We start from the raw sequence: 19824 nt of genomic DNA, 5'->3' as shown, positions 1-19824 counted from the left end.
TATGATATAAAATCTGTAAGTGATCTGCTAAACTATACTAAAATCTTGGGATTGTGTCCAATGCTGCACTACAACAGGACTTCCATATCCTCTCCGCTCTGCATGCAACCCCAGAATCTGCTCTAGAAGGTCTCCTCCAGGAGCTTGGATGGACACAGAAGAGGAAGAGGAAATTCTGTTGTTTCTGCATGGAAGCAAAGAACCCAGCAACATGATTCAGCTCTCCAGGTGTACAGCAGGCAAAACACAGTTGAAGAATTGCTTGGCTGCTTTCATTTTTCATTTGATCTGTTTTCATAATTTACTTCTATATCCATGATGCAGCAGCCTTTTGAGGGGAAGCAATGACCTTAACTGTGGTTTTCCAAGGATTTGTGATTTCAGACAACAGCAAACTTTGCACTAGTGCTGTGCCAAACCTTTGGTGTCTTCCCCATTTCAAGAAGAGATGCCTGACCAGGAGTCATTGCAAGGAGCTGTACTGCTTTGAGTGAGTGAAAGACTTTCTCTAAATGCTTTTGGGATTGAACAAAACCACCTCAGCATGCACACTATAAGCAGGAAATGGAAAAATATAAATTTTCTGTTGAGAAATTTCACCTACCAGCTGCCCTTTTCAAAGCAATCTTTGCTTCACTCCAGCAGCCCTTTGAATGGGGTGTGAAAGTTTGGCGTAACACTAGTTAGCACAAACTGTTGCTCAACAGCCCCTTCAAAACTATGGTTTGTAAACTAGTGTAAGTTCAGACAATGCTTTGGACACTTTTTATGCAAAGGTGGGATATAAATGTAACAAATACACAAACAACACAAACCATCATTTGGTTTTTAAAGGTTTCTGTCATCTCAGAATCTGACAAATTATCCCTTTTAACTGCCGACCAAGATGGGCCTTTAAAAAGAATTTGTGATGTTTTTGGTAGGCTCTCTCTTGTTTTATCTCACTGATGTTGGAGAGAATCAAAAAATGTTTTCATGCTCTTTTAAAGACTTTATCTCCTTAAGTAGTGCATGTGTGCTGGGGGGGGGGGCGGTGAAGAGAAGGCAGGGTGGTAGATCATATTCACCACATATAAACCTCACAAAATTAAATGAGACTTGAGCAGAGAAAAGAGAGGCAAACGTGAACTGGAGAACAGAGAAAGAAAAATGTAACTTTTGAAGTTGCTCTCTTTTAAGCAGCCCTATAGCTACTCTTATTGCCAAGTCATCTCTTCTTTAGATACTTGGAAAAAAATGAGGACAAAAGCTTCCCAGAGGCTTTATTTCATGCATGAGATGCTGATTAACAAAAGCTAGCACATTAACCTACAGCGCTCCTTCCAGTACTTTTTTAAAATTCAGAAGAGGGATTGGACATTTCCATAGGTAAAAGAAACATCTAGAAACACAGCATATAACAAACAATTTAGAGAAAGAACAAAAACGCTAGCAGGGGAGAAGACCGTAATCATGTGGGAAAACCTTCTAACTTTTGAAATGAGGAGGAGGCTTAATTTCAGGATGGCTTCTTAGGAGCCACAATCATGACGATCTGTGCAAGGTAGGGCTGGCGATATCCGGTTTTCAACGTTGTGATATATCACCAGCAAACCATTGTAATACAGTGATATATCATGATGTCTGAAATAAGAAGGGGTGGCTGGGCTGTGGAGGGAGGGAGTGGGCAGGAGGTGAGGCCAGAAAGAAGGGAGGAAGGAGGCAGCCTGCTTGCTTGGGATGAAAGACGCAGCCTGCTTACTTGGGCGCAGGCAGGCAGATGGGCAAGCACCTTCTCGGGCTCTCTCAACTGAGGCCATCACTCTTTTTTTAAAGCACCACACTTCAGGACAAATTTGATTTACTCCCTGCATCCACCTGACAACTCTTAAAACTCTGTATGGTACAGAATTCTTAAGGAAGTCAGCCCTGAGTACTCACTGGAAGGACAGATCCTGAGGTTCCAATACTTTGGCCACCTCATGAGAAGAAAAGACTCCCTGGAAAAGACCCTGATGTTGGGACAGATGGAGGGCACAAGGAGAAGGGGATGACAGAGGACGAGATGGTTGGACAGTGTTCTTGAAGCTACCAACATGAGTTTGACCAAACTGCAGGAGGAAGTGGAAGAAAGGAGTGCCTGGTGTGCTCTGGTCCATGGGGTCACGAAGAGTTGGACACGACTAAACAACAACAATGGTACAGAAGCAAGATTTGGCCCAGGTGCATTGAGTGCAGCAGACACACCATATCTCCTGCAAAAGTCATGTGGCTTCTTCTTCTTGAGAAAACTAATCAGGTGCCTATACACCTCAGTATGTAACAGACTAAGCTGTGTTCTAAACCCAGTAAGACATACGTGGGACAAAGAATGAGCAGCACACACAGTGGGGGAAAAGCCTTACTTAGTACTAAACTAGCCATTCACAACATTAAACTGAGTTTAATTCAACAGAAAATGCTTTTTTACACTGGATACCAACATGCCTGAAGCCCAGGGGCATCACATGACTGCTGGAGATGCAAGCAGCCACAAGCAAACCTCTAACTCATGTACTATGAAACTGCCCAGTAATCCAACCTTTCTGGAAGGAAGTACAGGCTGTTCTGTTTCACTAAATACACAGCAAAGAATTTCAGCTCACAGCTCTAGGTTGTGTACATACAATATGTTTAAAGCACATTTAAAGCACATTTTCTCCCCTCGAAGTATTATGGGCATTGTAGTTTGTAAAGGGATGGTGGGGATTGCAATGCTCTGAGGGGTAATGCCCAGAATTCTTTGAGGGAGAGAATATACTTCAAATGTGCTTTAATGGTGTAGAGTGTGCACAGTGCCAGAGCTGTATCACTTCTGTAGGAGCACAAGTAAATTTCCCAAAGTGGACAGCCGTACCTTAAGCATACAAGCGAAACAACACGTAGAGCTTAAAGATGCCCTTAGTACGTAACAATGTGTTCGTTGCACCATATAAACTGTCTCCCTGAACTGAAAAGCAGTGATTTCCCCCTCCCCCTTCATTTCTTCTGGTTTGTGTAAGCCTGTCACTACATAGTGAGTCACAGACTTCCTACCACTGAATTTTTCTACTGTCACTCCTCTTCTTATAAGGCTTCACTTTCCAATAAACCAACTAGCTGACATGTGAGACATCCCAGTTGGTCGTTGTTGTTTAAACATAGAAATCCAATGGCTGTTTGCAGGCTTAGATAACTTTCTCACTTGCTCAGATGGGTGTGACACACAATAATGTGATATTACTTTACAAAAGAGAGAGAGAGAGATTGATTTGGCACTGATGCTGCCCCCAACCTCGTCCCCCTCTGTAATATCTAGCTCATTTTACCCATTAACATTATCACTATATATACAATTCCTTGCCCCAACTTTTTATCACTTTTTATCACTGACTGCCACTGGTGGGCCTGGAGAAACCCAGTGCATAGTATAGTCAGGACTAGATGTTCTGGAACTGAGTGGGAAACCTGACATTTTTGGCAGCAGCCCCTGCTCTTTGCAACATGCAGTTCTGCCCTTGTCTTTTGTTCAAGAGATATCTTCGTTATTTCTTGTGCCCATTCACCGTGGCTTCTCATTAATGTGTTGAATCATTTCCTTCATATTCTTCAGTGGGTGTTTTCATTTCTTTTGTGGTTATAGCCTACAACAGTGAAAGGACTTCCATCTGGCTAGCTTTCTTTTCCTTTTTGTCACTGACTAATTGAGTGACCTCAGGCAAGAATCCCATTTTTCCAAGTATCTCAGCATATTTATCCATGTGACAGATTACATATCATAATATTGATTTACCACTCAAAGATGCTATGAGGCTTAATTAAAGTGTTTTGTGTTGATTCAATTGAATGCTTCTGGAAAATGCACAATATCTTTTATGATGAAGGCTCCACATGGTAATGGTCATTAAATTGTGACCACAACAACTGTAGCATTGTTAAATGCAATTATTTAGAATTTGACATAGCTAAGATTTACACTTCTCTTCTATGTCAGAGCAAGGCAACAACTGATGGCAATGAATCCTAATCCAGCCCTCCAATTCACAGAATGCAACCTTCCTTCCATTCTTCTCTTCATACTGTCTGAAACTGTTTCTTAAGCAGTGGAAGGAAATAGTAAATATGAAGAAATGAAGGGTTCCCTTTGTTGCTATCCCAGTCAGTGTTAATTAAGCAGGTGTGTGTGTAGAGACTGACTATGTGCCCTCGCTCCCTATAAGCACTTGCCTGGGCTATCTAGAATAAGCACGCATGGCTACTGGCACACAGTATCTTTGAATTAGTTCAAATAGTGGCCCTATTCTGAAACTGAGTCCAATATGTGGACATCAGGGAGGTTCAAGTGAAGTACAGGCACCACTAGTTTTTGGGAGATGGAGTAGTGTTCCAAGAGATGTTGTCAAATGGGATCATGTAAGTTACAGGAAGCTGCCAAGCCAGACACTGGCCCCTGTAGGCCACTATTATCTACATTAAAAGGCAACAACTCTCCCCAAGGATTCAGACAGGGGTGTCTCTCTGGCCTACCTGGAGATGATGATGATAATAATTTTATTAATTTTACTCCATCCATCTGGCTGGGTTTCCCCAGCCACTTTGGGTGACTTACAGCACATTAAATATTGCAAAACATCAGACATTACAAATTTCCCAATAAATTTCCTTTCACATGTCTTCTAAAAGTCAGATAGTTGTTTATTTCCTAGACATCTGATGGGAGAGTGTTCCACAGGGCGGGTGCCACTACCAAGAAGGCCCTCTGCCTGGTTCCTTGTAACCTCACTTCTCGTAGTGAAGGAACTGCCAGAAGGCCCTTGGAGCTGGACCCCAGTGTCCGGGATGAACAATGGGGGTGGAGACGCTCCTTCAGATATACTGGGCCGAGGTCCTTTAGGGCTTTAAAGGTCAGCACCAACACTTTGAATTGTGCTTGGAAACGTACTGGGAGCCAATGTAGGTCTTTCAGTACTGCTGTTATATGGTCTTGACAGCCACTCCCAGTCACCAGTCTAGCTTCCACATTCTGGATTAGTTGTAGTTTCTGAGTCACCATCAAAGGTAGCCCCACATAGAACACATTGTAGTAGTCCAAGCAGGAGATAACGAGAGCATGCACCAATCTGGTGAGACAGTCTGCGGGCAGATAGGGTCTCAGCCTGCGTACCAGATGGAGCTGGTAGACAGCTGCCCTGGACACAGAATTGTCCTGCGCCACCAGAATGACTTCCCAGCTGCGCACTTGGTCCTTCAGGGGCACAGTTACCCTATTCAGGACCAGAGAATCTTCCACACCCGCTCGCCCCCTGTCCCCCTAAAACAGTACTTCTGTCTTGTCAGGATTCAACCTCAATCTGTTAGCCGCCATCCATCCTCCAACCACCTCCAGACACTCCAGATATTGTAGACTGAACCCAGGATCTTTTTCATGCAAAGTACTTGCTTCATCATTGAATTGTAGCCCTTATTAAAAAGTTAAGGAGCAGAACATTTCAATAGGCCCGGGATAGCTCAGTAGGTAAAGCCTGAGACTCTTAATCTCAGGGTCATGTGTTTGAACCCCACGTTGGGCAAAAGATTCCTGCATTGCATGGGTTTGGACTGGATAACCTTGTGGTCCCTTCCAACTCTACAATTCTATGATTCTGTGATTCAAAGAAAAGGGAAATGTGGTTTTGCTGCTAAATGGTCACATATCTAAAGGACAGGCAAAGTAGCTGCCTGCTTCTGCCTGATTTTTTATATATATACTAATTTGTTATCAGAGAATCACATGAAGAACATGAAAGTTTCTTTTTACCATCTGCTGAATATTTCCCAATTACACTACTGTTTTGTTTTGTCATCTGCATGCTCATTCATCATCTCTAGACTTCATTACCAAAGCATATACTACCAATTTCTTAACGTGACAATATGATAATATTCATACTTGCCATGGTTTTCTTCCAAATGGCTCAATTACTTGTTTTTGAAGGAATGTCCATTAACCTTACCTTGTTTGAGAAACTGACGATACCATTTTTGCAATTAGGCGTGAAATTATGATTCATTTGGGTCTGTCAATGATGGGAAATTTCTGCATGGGCCTGATTAGCTCAAATATTTACCCACAATTCCCGAGATTGACAAAGTCCCCACTTTTCATGGTGTATTTGAGAGGAAACATGACCAATACTTCTTGGGACCCTGGTAGAAGTGTAATATGACCAGTCTCTTAATCCTGGCTGAGAAATCTGGGGCATGGCATGGAGTAGAAATTGGATTAAAGGCTAACCTTAGTTAGAAAGAACCATGAATAGTGCTGGTGTAGTGCTCAGGGATGCAAAACCTATGGCATGCCTGACATTGCAGGACTAAAACTTCTGACCACTGGCCATTCTGGCTGGGGCTGATGGGAGCTGTAATCATTTCAACAACTTCTGGAAGGCCACATACACTGATTCTCACTTGTTATTTTGATACCTACTATCATTCCAGTTACATAAGCGTGTAGACTTAATCCCTTACAGTAACACACTTGTTTTCTATGCGCTGCAAGTCTTTCATATGGGGAAGCAATGACATACACAAACCACCATTACCCCAGTATGAAGTATAGAATCGTAGAATCATAGAATTGTAGAGTATGAAGGGACCATGAGAGTTATCTGTTTCAACCCCTGCAATGCATGAATCTGTTGCCCAACGTGGAGCTCAAACCCACAACCCTGAGGTTAAGAGTCTCATGCTCTACCGACTGGGCTATCTCAGTCTCAATAAGCACTGCACCAGTTACTCACTGTCAAGCATATCAGATTGGTTAAGGAATGTGCAGTAGTACATGTAGTACTCCACTTTCCAATTACAAGAACAATTAGGAAAATTTGTATTTTTACCTTTTTTCCAGAAATCCCAGGACATTATCTGACTCATAATAGCCAGTGTTTCAACTCAGAGTGTGCCAGAGCACAAATGGAACAGAATGTTGGGCTGTGGGATTTCTGTTTCCCTTTAATACACTTGAAGACTGATGGAAAGGGTTTTTCAGTGGCAAGTAATATATGTACATGTGTGTTTGTGTGTGTGTTTGCACAATGCAGCCTGTATTTACTAGCCAGTACACAGACAAATTGCTAGTAGCTGTTCTTACACCGTATAGCTCACTATACGAAATTCAAGAGACCTCTCTGAACTGTTTTCTGCCTGGAAGTCAGCCTGGAAATTTCTGAACATCAGCCGCTTTCGCAAGGCTTCCAGTAGAGGATCTATGGTGGGAAACTGCATGAAAACACTCTCACTACCAGCTGGCATTTCAAGCCTTGAGGTTTTGGATGACTAAGGAATAAGGTCAGGCTGTATAAATTCAAGGACTTCAAAACTACTTCAAGTTTGGCTCCCATCTTTGTATCTTTCTCCCCTACCAAACATTACTTTAAAATCCTTTGCCATTTCTTCAAAGACTCAGACAGCCTGACATTCTTTGTAATTGTGGGATGAACAGGTACAAAGGGAAATGAAAGAGCTGTGTGCGCGCGCATGCACCAACGAAAGCAAGATACAAGATATTCTCCAAATATTTTAGAAGTTGTAATCTGATGGGGATGATAATAGTCTGATCTGAAGTTAAAGCCCTACTTCCCTCAAAAAGGCAAATGCAGCTAATGGGGGCAGGGGGAGAGACAAACACTTGATCCTCAAAGCTCCCTAGAAGCACAAGATATAAAACGTTTATATACCGGGCTTTGTCCTTTTGGATTTTAGTGTGGAATGTAGCATACAATCAGTACAATAAAATACAGCAACGATAAAAGCATCTGACAAGACCCTTAAAACCACCATGACATTTCCACAGGTTAATGTGACTGAGTAAATTAGAAGTCACTGAATTGGTCAAGCCGTGATGGACTGTTACTGCTGCCTGAAACCTGTTATGAGTACAGCCTTCTGGTGATTTTAATGTTGTGTTCTTTATTATGCGACTTGACTGCATTTTGCATGCGGCCATGGCATTTCCTGTGTAGCTATTGTATGTGCCCTGGGATGATTCTAATGAATAAACGCAATGAATAAATAACAATTTATTTAATTATTCCACCTGGTGCCAAAAAGATGGAAGTGTTGGCGGCAGGAAGATTTATTTGGGAAGAGCATTCAACAGCCAGGGCACCATTGTGAAAATGTCCTCTCCCTTGAAGCTGAATGGCATACCCTGAAAGGAGACGGCATAGAGCAAAAGACCATGGAAGAGGATCTAAGAGCACAGGCCAGTTTGCAAGGGCAGTACTATATATATATAACCCATACAATTGAACTGGGAGCTTACCAGAGGAAAAACCACTGTGGACAGAGCATTATTGTTCTGTTGGCTAAGCAAAGGTTCTCCACTTTTGACAAATGCAGACCCCTCAGCTACACAACTACCTATTTACCAAGAACTCATATATCCCCAATGGCAGCAAGAATGCTACTAGCCCAGAGGTGGAAGGAAGGAGAAATACCAACAAAAGAAGCATGGCAGATGAAACTGATGGAGTATGTGGAGATGGCGAAACTGACTAGGAAGATCTGAAACCAGGAAGATCAAGTATTTTCTAAAGACTGGAGTAAATTTGTAATTTATTTAAAAGACCACTGTAAACAGTTAAAATCTTTGGCAGGGGTGTAATGACACTTGTAATGTGGAATTATTTATGGTAATTATGTTTATATAATAGATGGATAATGGTAAAAGATGCAGCAAATTTAAATTTAAATATGGAATCCATGGAGGGAGGGAAGGAGGTCCGAAGGTTCAAAAGAACCTTGTATTTTAATGCTTGAAATGCTATGTTTTATATGTATAAAATTATCAAAAACTCAATAAAAAATTATAGAAAAGAAAAGAAAAAATAACTCGTATATCCCCCTTGTTTTGCTGCTTGCCTGGGATTGTCAGGAACCAGGTATGCTATAATACATGGCTAATTAGTACAAATCAGAAGTCCTTGTTTGAGTTCTTGCCACAAACTCACCATGTGATCTTGTGAAGGGGGCACCACATCCTAGCCTCATGGCATGCAATATTAGAAAAATAATACTCTCCTTTCAGGGCTGTTTGAAGGATGACAGCAACACTGATAAGGTATATGAAGACCACCCAAAAGCACTGTGTTATGTACTATGGGTCACAAGTTGTGCAGGCCAGTAGTAGCACAAATAGGAAGTGCTTCCTTCGTTTCATCATCTTTCTAATCTGTATGCTTTAATCAAGTGTGTCATTATCTAGGTTCCTTCCCACAACCTGCCCACAAGAGGGAGTAAAAAAGGAAAAAGAAAAAAGTCCTAATAACAATACTGCAAGATTTGCAAGCCAAATCAGAATAAACAAAACCTAACATCTTCACTTAATGCATGGGAAAGGAGGGCATTTAAAAAGTGTGTGTGTGTGTGTGTGTGTATTTCTTCAAGATTTTATTATGCTGTACAGCATTTATTTATTTCTGCCATGTGTATTTAATAGAAGTTTGAAGTGCTTTATTTTCCTTTCCAATGCATTATTAAATTTCTTCCACCCACCTTGCATAATTTCCAGGCCTTGCTCTTAACAATAGGGACATTTCCTTCATGCACTCTCAACCTGAAAGAAATTATTTGCAGCCTACATACAAGAATTCCACCCACCATGGAAAAAAAAGAGGTGGAAGGAACTTTCAGTTCAAGCCCTCAAACAAAATTAGGATAGTCTACGCAACATAGCCTCAAACGGCAGAAGGCTAAAACAACGTAAAATTCAACAAGGCTAAGAAGAACCAGTGTGGACCAGATGTGCCTTGTTTTCTCTCATTCTGTATGCAAGAATGACTTCAATGCGTGAGGAGACCCAACTGGATTTAAAGTGGATCACAATTTGAACAGGAGTTAGCAAGTTGAAGAAAGGAAAGAGATCAAATTGCATTTCAGGTTTGACTTACAGTGTAGCTTAGTACAAAAGGCGGCAGGAAGGTATGGAGTAGAAAGTTGGGACTTGTCATGTTCTTCTGGTCAAAAGGGAGTAAGGTTAACTCCTCTTCAGGAAGAAGGCAGGGCCAATCAGGAAAAAAGACCATTTATGTCCTTCCTGGAAAGGAGACCACCTTCCAGTTTCACAGCTTGACTTCAGCACAAACATTGCTTATAAATAAAAGGCTGTGGCCAGATAACTACTATTTTGTTGATGAGAAATGTAAAGAATATGGGGAGATAGGAAGTAGGAATCCAACAGTGTGTCCAACTAAGTCACTTGGAACAGCTAAGAAACACAACCTTTGCTGCGCCAGATCAAGATTTATGATTTTATGGTGTTTTAATGTTTTTTTAATTGTACTTTTTGGGGTGGTATTTTTCTTAGTGATTTTTTTCCTTGTAAATAAATGATTTTTGAAAGCCAGGGCCGTAAATGGCCCTGAGAGCAACAAGGTGTGATGGCATGTCGCCAGCAGTCACAGGGACACTGGTGTGTGTGTGTTTTCAATTTAAACGAGGAAAAGTAGGAAAAGGCCACTTTTCATAAAGGTTAAATCACAGGAGGAAAAAAAAAGTTTGTGTGTGTGTTTATTATTAAGAAACCCTGCACATATAAGTGGAAATGGGACAGAACAAGCTGATGGCGCACTCATTGGAAAGGGGAACAAAATGGGACTGGACTGGTGCACCCATCCATAGCAACTGCTGAGAAGGTTCTGTCCTTGGTACCTGTTAACCATATTGTTATAATGGTGGACCTGATGGCATGGCATGATATCCAGATAGGTTCATTAGGGTGTATGTGGTCCTTCAAATAGCCTGGCCCCAAACCAAAAAGACCTGTAAAAGTTAAGACCAGTACTTTGAATTTAGCTGAGGAGCAAACAGGTATGTATTATAAGTTGGGTGTTACATGCACAGATCGCTTATTCCCACCAGATGTCTGGCTTCTGCAATCTGTATCTGCTGAAGATTCTTGACTGTTTTCAGAGGCAGCCCCCACACAGAGTCTGGAAGCAACCAGTGTGTGTATGATTGTAGCCAAATCTGCTTTCTTTGGGTGGCTTCCTGCTTTACGGACATTCTCCACAAACTAACTGAAATCATACCCTGGTACGGCATTTGCTGTCTTGCTGTCTTATCGTAAAGCTTGTTATCTACTATATATACCATCAAACTCTAAACAATGCTACTGCATAGATAACTATTCTCCATAGTGTTAGCTCCTCCCCAATCTGTATTCTTTGCATTTACCTCTGCTGAATTTCATTCAATTCAGTTCTCCATTTTGTCAAGACAATTTCAAATCCTAATACTATCCCCAAGGGTATTTGCAGTATATCCTCCTTTTATGTCAACTGCAAATTCCCTAAAGTGCACAAGCTCTCTTTCTTTGGTAACGTCGTTATCAAAAGCATTAAAAAGGACTGGATACAGGTTCAGATTGTACAAGGAATATAGCAAGCTCTGGGTACCACGGTGGCTAAGCCTGAAATCGGACAGCATTAGTTTCAAATGAAATTATTCATATAAAGGTCTTTAACAAGTCTAAAACATAACTTACTAGACACTAATTCCTCCCCTATTCCATAACTAAATTTATTACCTTGGCTAATGTAGACATTGCCTTTATGTTGGTGGTCAAAATTTTCCACCTTCAGTACAGATAAGAAGCCAGACATATAATTAACCCAAAGCAATAGCAACAATTTATGCTACAGACAACATTAAAGATCACACATTTTTAATTTCATAATAATAATTGTAATTCTCCCCTGCTGCTGCAAAGTGACAGTTTATAATAATTTAATTTGACTTAGTGCATTCAAAGACAATGCACTGGGATCTATTCAATGCTACTCTGAGGGAGGATAACTTAGTTGGAAACAGCCCATTGTTTCTTGCCAAGTTGAAAGGACATCTTTTAAGAAAAGCATCTGCTAATCTCTTCCTAAAGGATTGTCAAGCCATAAGATCTACCGTTTCTCTTCTTAGCGGATCTCATCATTAAAGTAGATTATACTTGCTCCAGAAGATTAATTCTGCTATTGAACCTTCCCAAGGGGAATTTCACAAGCCCCTCAAGGAGCCAGCTGGGGTTGTGGGGAGACATTCAAACTCTTTCCTAAACTGTCAGCTTTTATTGTAAAATCTCTGGCTCTTTTATTTCAAGATTCCACATATAAAGATGTGCTCTTCAATTTTACATATTTGAAGATGCAGAAAATACACTAACAGATAAAATCCAGTTGCTCAATAAGAAATAAGCCTGTCCTAAACTAAGGAGTGTGCTTGGCACTTATTTTTAATTTTAAAAACAAACTAATATTTTATAAGGACTATTTCATATGTTCAGATAACTATATTTCTACTATACCCATACTGGCCATGATCCCTTGGCTAAGCATATACTATGTCTCCACAACAAAGTTTTGACAAGAGGCTTGAATATGAGGCTTTTAAACCTGGTTTAAGGGGTTTGCCCAAACATATTCCCTCCTATTACTGTTCCAATTATTATGGACTACAATAATCTATCCTTGTTTAAGAGAATTTCCTCAAAATCATCCAGCACAGATTTAAATCCTTAGCTTGCTTTAGCTATTTTTAAGCAAAACATACTCAAGCAAAAGAGGGTGCACAGAAAAAGCATGAGGCTGGTGAAAAGGAGTTCACCGACCAATTTGACAAAATCTCTTTTGACTGGACTCTAGAACTAGGCTGGCACAGTGAGTACAATCAGTAACCACTGGTTTGTGATGTCAGGCAAATTCAGCACTGGCCTGCAAACAATGGATGTGATAGAACTACCCTGACTGATTTTCGTAAAGCCCTAGTGAATGAATCTTGCAATGTTATCTATCTATCTATCATCTATCTATCTATCTATCTATCTATCATCTATCTATCATCTATCTATCTATCTATCTATCATCTATCTATCATCATCTATCTATCTATCATCTATCTATCTATCATCTATCTATCTATCTATCTATCTATCTATCTATATCTATCTATCATCTATCTATCTATCTATCTATCTATCTATCATCTATCATCTATCTATCTATCTATCTATCTATCTATCTATCTAATCTATCATCTATCTATCTATCTATCTATCTATCTATCTATCATCTATCTATCTATCTTTCTATCTATCATCTTGCTTTGTACATTTTTATCCTGCTTTTCCTCCAAAGGGCTCAAGGCAGTGCTCAAAGTTCTCCTCCTGAAACTCACAATATCCCTGTGAGACAGGTAAGGTTGGTTGGGAAAGAGTGAATGGCCCATGGTCATGCAGCGAACTTCATGGCTGAGTGGCGACTGGAACCCCAGACTCTCCAGACTTAATCCAATATTCCAACCTCTCAATAGGAAAGGGGTTTAATCCAATTTCCTCAGAAAGATGTTGGGCTTATCACCCTGTGTGTGGAATATGGTTATCTGTCTTTAATATACTTTCATATTAATATTAAACTTTCAACTTTCAGTAAATTAAACTTCAACTTTCAGTTGAAGGAGCACATTTCTCCATATGCCACACCTATAGTTTATGACTGGGGGATGAGATCCTTCTCTCAGCACTCCTGTTGTGGGTGGCAATGAGGATGAGAACACAAGAGAAATCTTTCTCTACTGCAGCACCCCATCTTTGAAACTCCCCCCTGGGGAGTCTCCTTCTCTGGCCATGTTTAGACAGAATTTAAAGACAATTTTTATTTGTTCATTTCTTCAGAAGAAGACTGGAAAATTCAGGCACTACAGGTCTTAAAAACCTGTCATTTTCATTGTTGTTTTGGATAAGGTCTTTTCAGAATTTATGTTGTTAGCGGCCCTGGGCACCCTTCATTTAGGAAGGGAAGAATATAAACTTAATAAATTAAACATAAAGCTTTGACGAATGCCCTGAAATAATGGTAGCATTTGCACTTTTCCTCTTCTGTACTACATCCACTTACTTCTCTTGGATTCTTATATTAGCCATTGGATGTGGATCATGAGCAAAATGATTCTTTGGATAACTATAGTCTAAAAAAGGTTCCATTCTTTGCTAATCAGAGACTAATACACCTAGATTTACACCACCCGAGAACTGCAGCTGATAATGAGGCTAAAATAGTACTCCAAATTATGGGATCACCAAAACTTAATACTTGCAGGCTTTAGTTATGAGCAAAAAAGTAGGAGAGCATTTATGCTTGGTTATCTTAATGTTCTGTCATTTTGCTAAGTGGCCCATTTAGTAAAGCTCACTTAATGAACAGCTTTGTACCTGTGGAATCAAGAGAAACATATCTGTGGACTATATTCTTTCATATTAGTGAGAGGCTAACACTTCCTTTCTTAAGAACTCTAACAATAAGGCACACTGAAATACTGTTATCTTGCGGTTTATGGGATGACTCTTACTGCACTACTAAAGAGGTAGATTTTTTTTAAGTCTTCAATACAAATTATAAAGCAGATGATAAAATAAATTTTCTCTTGGCTCCCCTGTTAATCTTATGTTTTCTTTGTAAATTAATTATCCAAAGTCTATCAACTTTTACTGTTCTGTGACCATGATAAAATATGTCTCTCCCACTAACCACTACAATATGGAGATTTACAATACTTGCATCGGCTGAACTTAGCTGTGGCCAACAAATAATTCCCCACCCAAGAAGGCTAACAACATGTATTAGTTTCCCCTACTCCTCTCACAGTTCTGGGGACCCTAAGAACTAATTTAGGTGCCTACCAAAAGACTTGGGCTACAATTTTATAACAGTTTCCATTGAAAGGCAAGCCCACAAGTTACTTTTGGAAGTCCTCTTTAATTTCAAAAGTAACCACCAAGTTGCATGAAGGGGTTGCTGTTTGAAAAATTCATGCCCAAAGGTGATGAAAATGGTTGCATACTTCCTCTAATTCCAGCCAAAATGCAAAGGTTGTTTTACAGTGCCATGATTAGAGATTAACACATTGAAATACAGTTTCAGGTTTTGAGAAAATAAAATAAAGCAGCTCAAAATTTGTAACTATGGCCAGAAAACATGCACACACCTTGCCTGCAGTAATTCAATGGTACATTTCACGTGAAACATCTATTTACACAATATTTGCTATAGCAATATAGCGGTAAGACATGTGACCATGTGTTCACTAGAAAAGAACATTTAAAGGGGGAAGGGAGTGAAGCAAATAAATCTAGACACAAATTAACTTCATAGCCAAAGTGAGAAATAAAACTTACTTCAATACTGAAGTACCCTCTGTCAACATAGTCCCCTAGAAAAAGGTATCGTGTGTTGGCAGGAGAGCCTCCCACTTCAAAGAGCTTCATCAAGTCAAAGAATTGTCCATGGATGTCCCCGCAAACTGGAAGAGAGAGACACACAAGTGGAAAGACCAATTTATACAGAACATTATGAACACAGCTATACTTCTAAATCCTTACCTAGGGCTTATTGTAATGTTTTAGGGCCTAAACAACTTGCATCAGACCTGTCTAGTGTGGTATTGCCTGCAATGGGTGCACTGGCACGATCCACCAAACTAGGCTTCCTATGGTTGAGTCTGCAGATGTTGGACTACAACCCCCAATAACCTTAGCGTTGCATGGTCAAGGAATCTGGGGATCTGGATCGTGTCCAAAGCCCGGAGAGGGGCTAGGGCCATGCCAGGACCCCCCGGGAACCCCAGGGGTGAACACCAGTCAATATACATTGATGGAGTTCCCCCTGCTGGTTGTTTACCCTTCCCGGCTTCCTGCAAGGTGGGGCAGGAGCCAGATATAGTTTTGATACCAATGCCTACATCAATACCAGTCACATTTGTGTATTTCAATAAAGTTGTGGCCAAAATTTGCCCATTGACATTTAAACTAAATTCTGTCTCCACTTTTCATGGGGGATGGGTTTTGCGGCTCAAAGCACAAGTTCTAGTGTTCTGAAAGAAGGAGGAAAAACTTTTATCTGTCTACTTTCTTCATGTTATGCATAATTCTATACATAATTCTTCTTGTTATGCTTGATTTTATATCATGCCACCTCTTTCTCAAACTAAAATGTCCCAATATTGCAAAACCTTTCCTTATAGGGGAGTTGCTCCACTTCCTTCATCATTTTGGGTTGCCTGTTTCTGAACCTTTTCCAACTCTACAATGTCCTTCTTGAGTGAGATGACCAGAACTGTACATAGTATTCAAAAAGCGACTGCACTATAGATTTGTATAGCATTATCATGATATCAACAGTTTTATTTTCAATTCCTTTCCTAATGATCCCCAGCACCAAATGATTTTCTCTCAGCTGATGCACACTGGGCTTAAATCTTCATTGAGCTATCATCAACCCTAAGGTCTCTCTCCTGGTCAGTCACTCACTGACAGTTCAGACCCCCTGAGTGTATATGTGAAATTAATACCCCCCCTACATGCATCACTTTACTCTTGTTTATACTGAATTGCATTTGCCATTTTACTGCCTTTTCACTCAGTTTGGAGAGGTCCTTCTGGAGCTCTTTGTAATCCCTTCTAACAATCCTGAACGGTTTTGCATCATTAGCAAACTTGGCCACTTCACTGGTTCACACTTCTTTATTTACGGAGATCATGCACTACTGAGTGATAAATGTCTCAAAATTAGGACTTAGAAAAGCCACTTATTTACAGGGAAAGAAAATTATGGCGTTGTACAAGTGCTTTTAACGAGGTTGCACTAAAATTTACCATGCCATACAATACAAACATTACTCATATTTTATTGTCTTTTTTCCCCACAGCACTGCAAATGCTATCCTGTCTCACTATCTAAAGGAAAACTGCAAATTAACCTTCTTTCCCCTCCTCTAATCATTAGGACAGCCCTTGCCTGACAGCTACAAGAAATCAATGCAGCAACTACGGCAATGAGGATGTTCTTGGAGCCCTTACTCACATTGGTTGATATATGAAACCAATGTTACTACTGTTAAAGCAAATTATTCCTTGTTTTTCCTCCTATTCTTCTACATCTAGTAAGTGGCTTGAGGATTTCAAAACACAAAATGCATGTGTGTCAACTCTTTATTCTAATTCTATTGCTCTGAGCTCATTGGTGGCCATTTACATGTTATTTGTCTGCCACAGATTTCCAATAGTTATATCGCACCTTTGAAAGAATATGTAATAAACACAGCTAAATGAGGGGAAGGAGGAAGTCATGAATATTTGAGGGGGGAAAGTTACTGCATCTTCAGAAACAGCAATCCAAAAAGAAAAACAGCAGTAGTCATATGTAAATTTAAAAACCAGAGCCCTTAAAATGTTGGTTGAAATAAAGCAGTTTTTGCTATATGAGAGGGTAGGTGCAACTGTGTGATAAAAGGGTAGAACACTTGGGACTTTTTCATTTAGATAAAGGTGAGTCAAGGAGGATGACAGAGGTGCGTAAAATTTTGCACGGTGTGGAGAAAGTAGACCGGTAGCTTTTCTCCATGTTTCACAGTACTGGGTCATCTGATGAAACTGAATTGTGGGAAATTCAGGACAGAAAAAAAAGAGGACTTCTTCCTACAGCACATAGTTAAACTATGAAATTCTCTTCCAACAGATATCATAGTAGTCACCAACTTGGATGGTTTTGGAAGGGGATTAGAGAAATTCCTGGAGGAAAAAGCTATCAACTGCCTCTAGTGGATACTACTGAACACCACCTTCTAGTGACCAATGAAAGATACCTTGCTTGTGGACTTCCCCAGAGGTATCTAGTTGGCCACAAGAAGAAGAATCCCATACTAGATAGGTCTTTCAACAGAAGCCAGCAGGGCCCTTTAGATTTTTAGAAGGGGCTCAGGATTGTTCTCAGATAAGCCCGCATAAGGAAGAAAACATCAATGAATGAAAACGCATCCATAGTTTACTATATAAAAAGCAATGGCAGATGTATACAGAGATCAGGCAGTCAAGGAAAGCAGCAGAAGGCAGTGGTGCTGGCCTTCAAACTTTAAATATGCAGAGCATAGTAAACATCATGAGATGAAGTGGGCCTGAAACATAGGCTATTCACTTTGCAAAGCAACACATTTCAGAGGACAATAGGAAACGGGGAAATTTGTTGTATAACCAATATAACCTTCGTATATTCAGAAGCCAGAGCCACTGTTTTCAACAAGGGTTACTCCCAGGTAAGCATAGATAGGATTTATGCCTAAATCAAGAATAAGCTTCTATCCTTTCCTCACTCATAAAACAACTATGTGTTCAAATAATCAAATCCAACATTAAATGAATGACATCAAATGCAGAATTAGCTTATAGTGAAAAATAGAACTCCAAATAAAAAACCCCTACATACTTTATCCCATCTCCATAAAGAGAACCAATAACTAACCCTTGCATTCCAATAAAAAATAATTATTAGACAACTTAATTAAAACGAGTATTTAAAATCTAATGAAATGTCTTAAGATTCTATTTTTTTATCAAAAGCAATTTCTGTAGCTCCTATTAAGAACATTGCGATTTCTCTGCTCTGCACAATTTAGTTTAATAAAGCCATTAGATCCATTTTACCAGCTTACCTCCCAGTTAATGCAATCAAAATGTATACACAGTACAACTTTATTATGACAGAAAATACATTTTGAGAGAAAGAGGAGGAAAAAATCGGCACAGTAGGAAAGTATCTGAATGCAGTTATCCTTTCATGATCTGATTTCTTCAATGGCTGCAAATGGATGCAATATTATTTATTGGGTTTCGAGATGAAAGCTTGCTTCGCCGCCCACAGATACTTATTAAATATTTTATCTTGAAAGCTGCAAAAACAGAGCCCAAGGGCTTTTAGAGGAGAGCTCTCCCGTTTAACTTACAGGGAACACTCTTCTTGCTATTATGCTACAAGCTGCTATTGGCCCTGCCACTCTGGGGTGAGGCCAGGCCAAATAGGCTCCTTTGCCTTCATGAAAACACACATGCTCAGTCAGTCTTCAGTCACGTGGCATCACAGTGCGACATCCGTATGAGAAAAAAAACCCCCACACCAAGTGGTTGAATTTAAGCCCTTAACAGCTGTTCCTTGTGGTTGTTTCTGGATAAGAACTAGTATATCCCACAGTGAAATTCTTAAAAGAATCCCCCTCTTAACTGAAATGCAGATGCACTATGTCTGTCCCATCAATTTACAGACTATCTTGCATCCTGGTGCCATTTAAACAACGCAACTTTTTCTTGCACACACCCTTTTCTCCCCATATCTCCAAAACTCTCTGCCATAATGAGTTGTCATGTGCATCAGCAATGCTGTAGTATATAGCAGTGGAAATATATTTATATTTGTTTCATGCTATAAAGCAGAAATTGCTTCCACCTTTCAAGTTGTTTTATGGGGGTAACTTGACAGATTGCACCAACTGCACCTCAAGCCATCTAGAAGCAAAAAAAATAGGTTCTTCATCAAGCATATATTTAATGGTTGGCTGAAATAAATGACTGGGGTGGTGCATATGGCTCTGGTGCCACATTCTGTGTTAACAGTTACCACTTCCTCCTCCTGCTTCCTGTCTTATCAAAGCAGCTTCAAGCATGCCAGAGTTTGTTTTGTACATGTGCACACAAGAGGCCGGGTCACATATGGAAGACTGCATTCTATATTTTTGGCTGAATTCCACTGGCTAATTTAAAATCTGCAGTGTGCGCTACAAATAAAAAGAGGATCCATCATCCCCAGATAAAATCTCAATGGGATATTTCTACAAAGAATGGGAAACATGAATGGGAAATGAAACAAGGAGGTTTAGAAACAGTTGCTGAGTTCATGGCATCCTTTCTTCAGGAGACACTGAATTTCAGAGCAGCTTGCTGTTATTGCTCTTACAGCCAATTACAAAGATAACTAT

At 40.0% G+C, this 19824-nt stretch overlaps 1 protein-coding gene across 4 annotated transcripts in view; it reads right to left on the bottom strand.

Moving 5' to 3' along the window:
- The window catches only part of PPP3CA (protein phosphatase 3 catalytic subunit alpha), a 182757-nt gene that overhangs the window by 54554 nt on the left and 108379 nt on the right, over positions 1-19824 (bottom strand). For all 4 annotated transcript variants that reach the window (XM_081020323.1, XM_081020325.1, XM_081020324.1 and 1 more), the window contains exon 3: positions 15200-15324. In XM_081020323.1, the coding sequence (XP_080876449.1) occupies positions 15200-15324 (125 nt within the window). The remainder of the gene's footprint in view (positions 1-15199; positions 15325-19824) is intronic.

This window comes from Podarcis pityusensis, assembly GCF_964106645.2.
Source record: "Podarcis pityusensis genome assembly, chromosome: 9".
In the NCBI taxonomy this organism is placed as follows: Eukaryota; Metazoa; Chordata; class Lepidosauria; order Squamata; family Lacertidae; genus Podarcis; species Podarcis pityusensis.
Note: the sequence above shows the minus strand (reverse complement) of the source record. Positions and strands in the feature narration are given on the sequence as shown.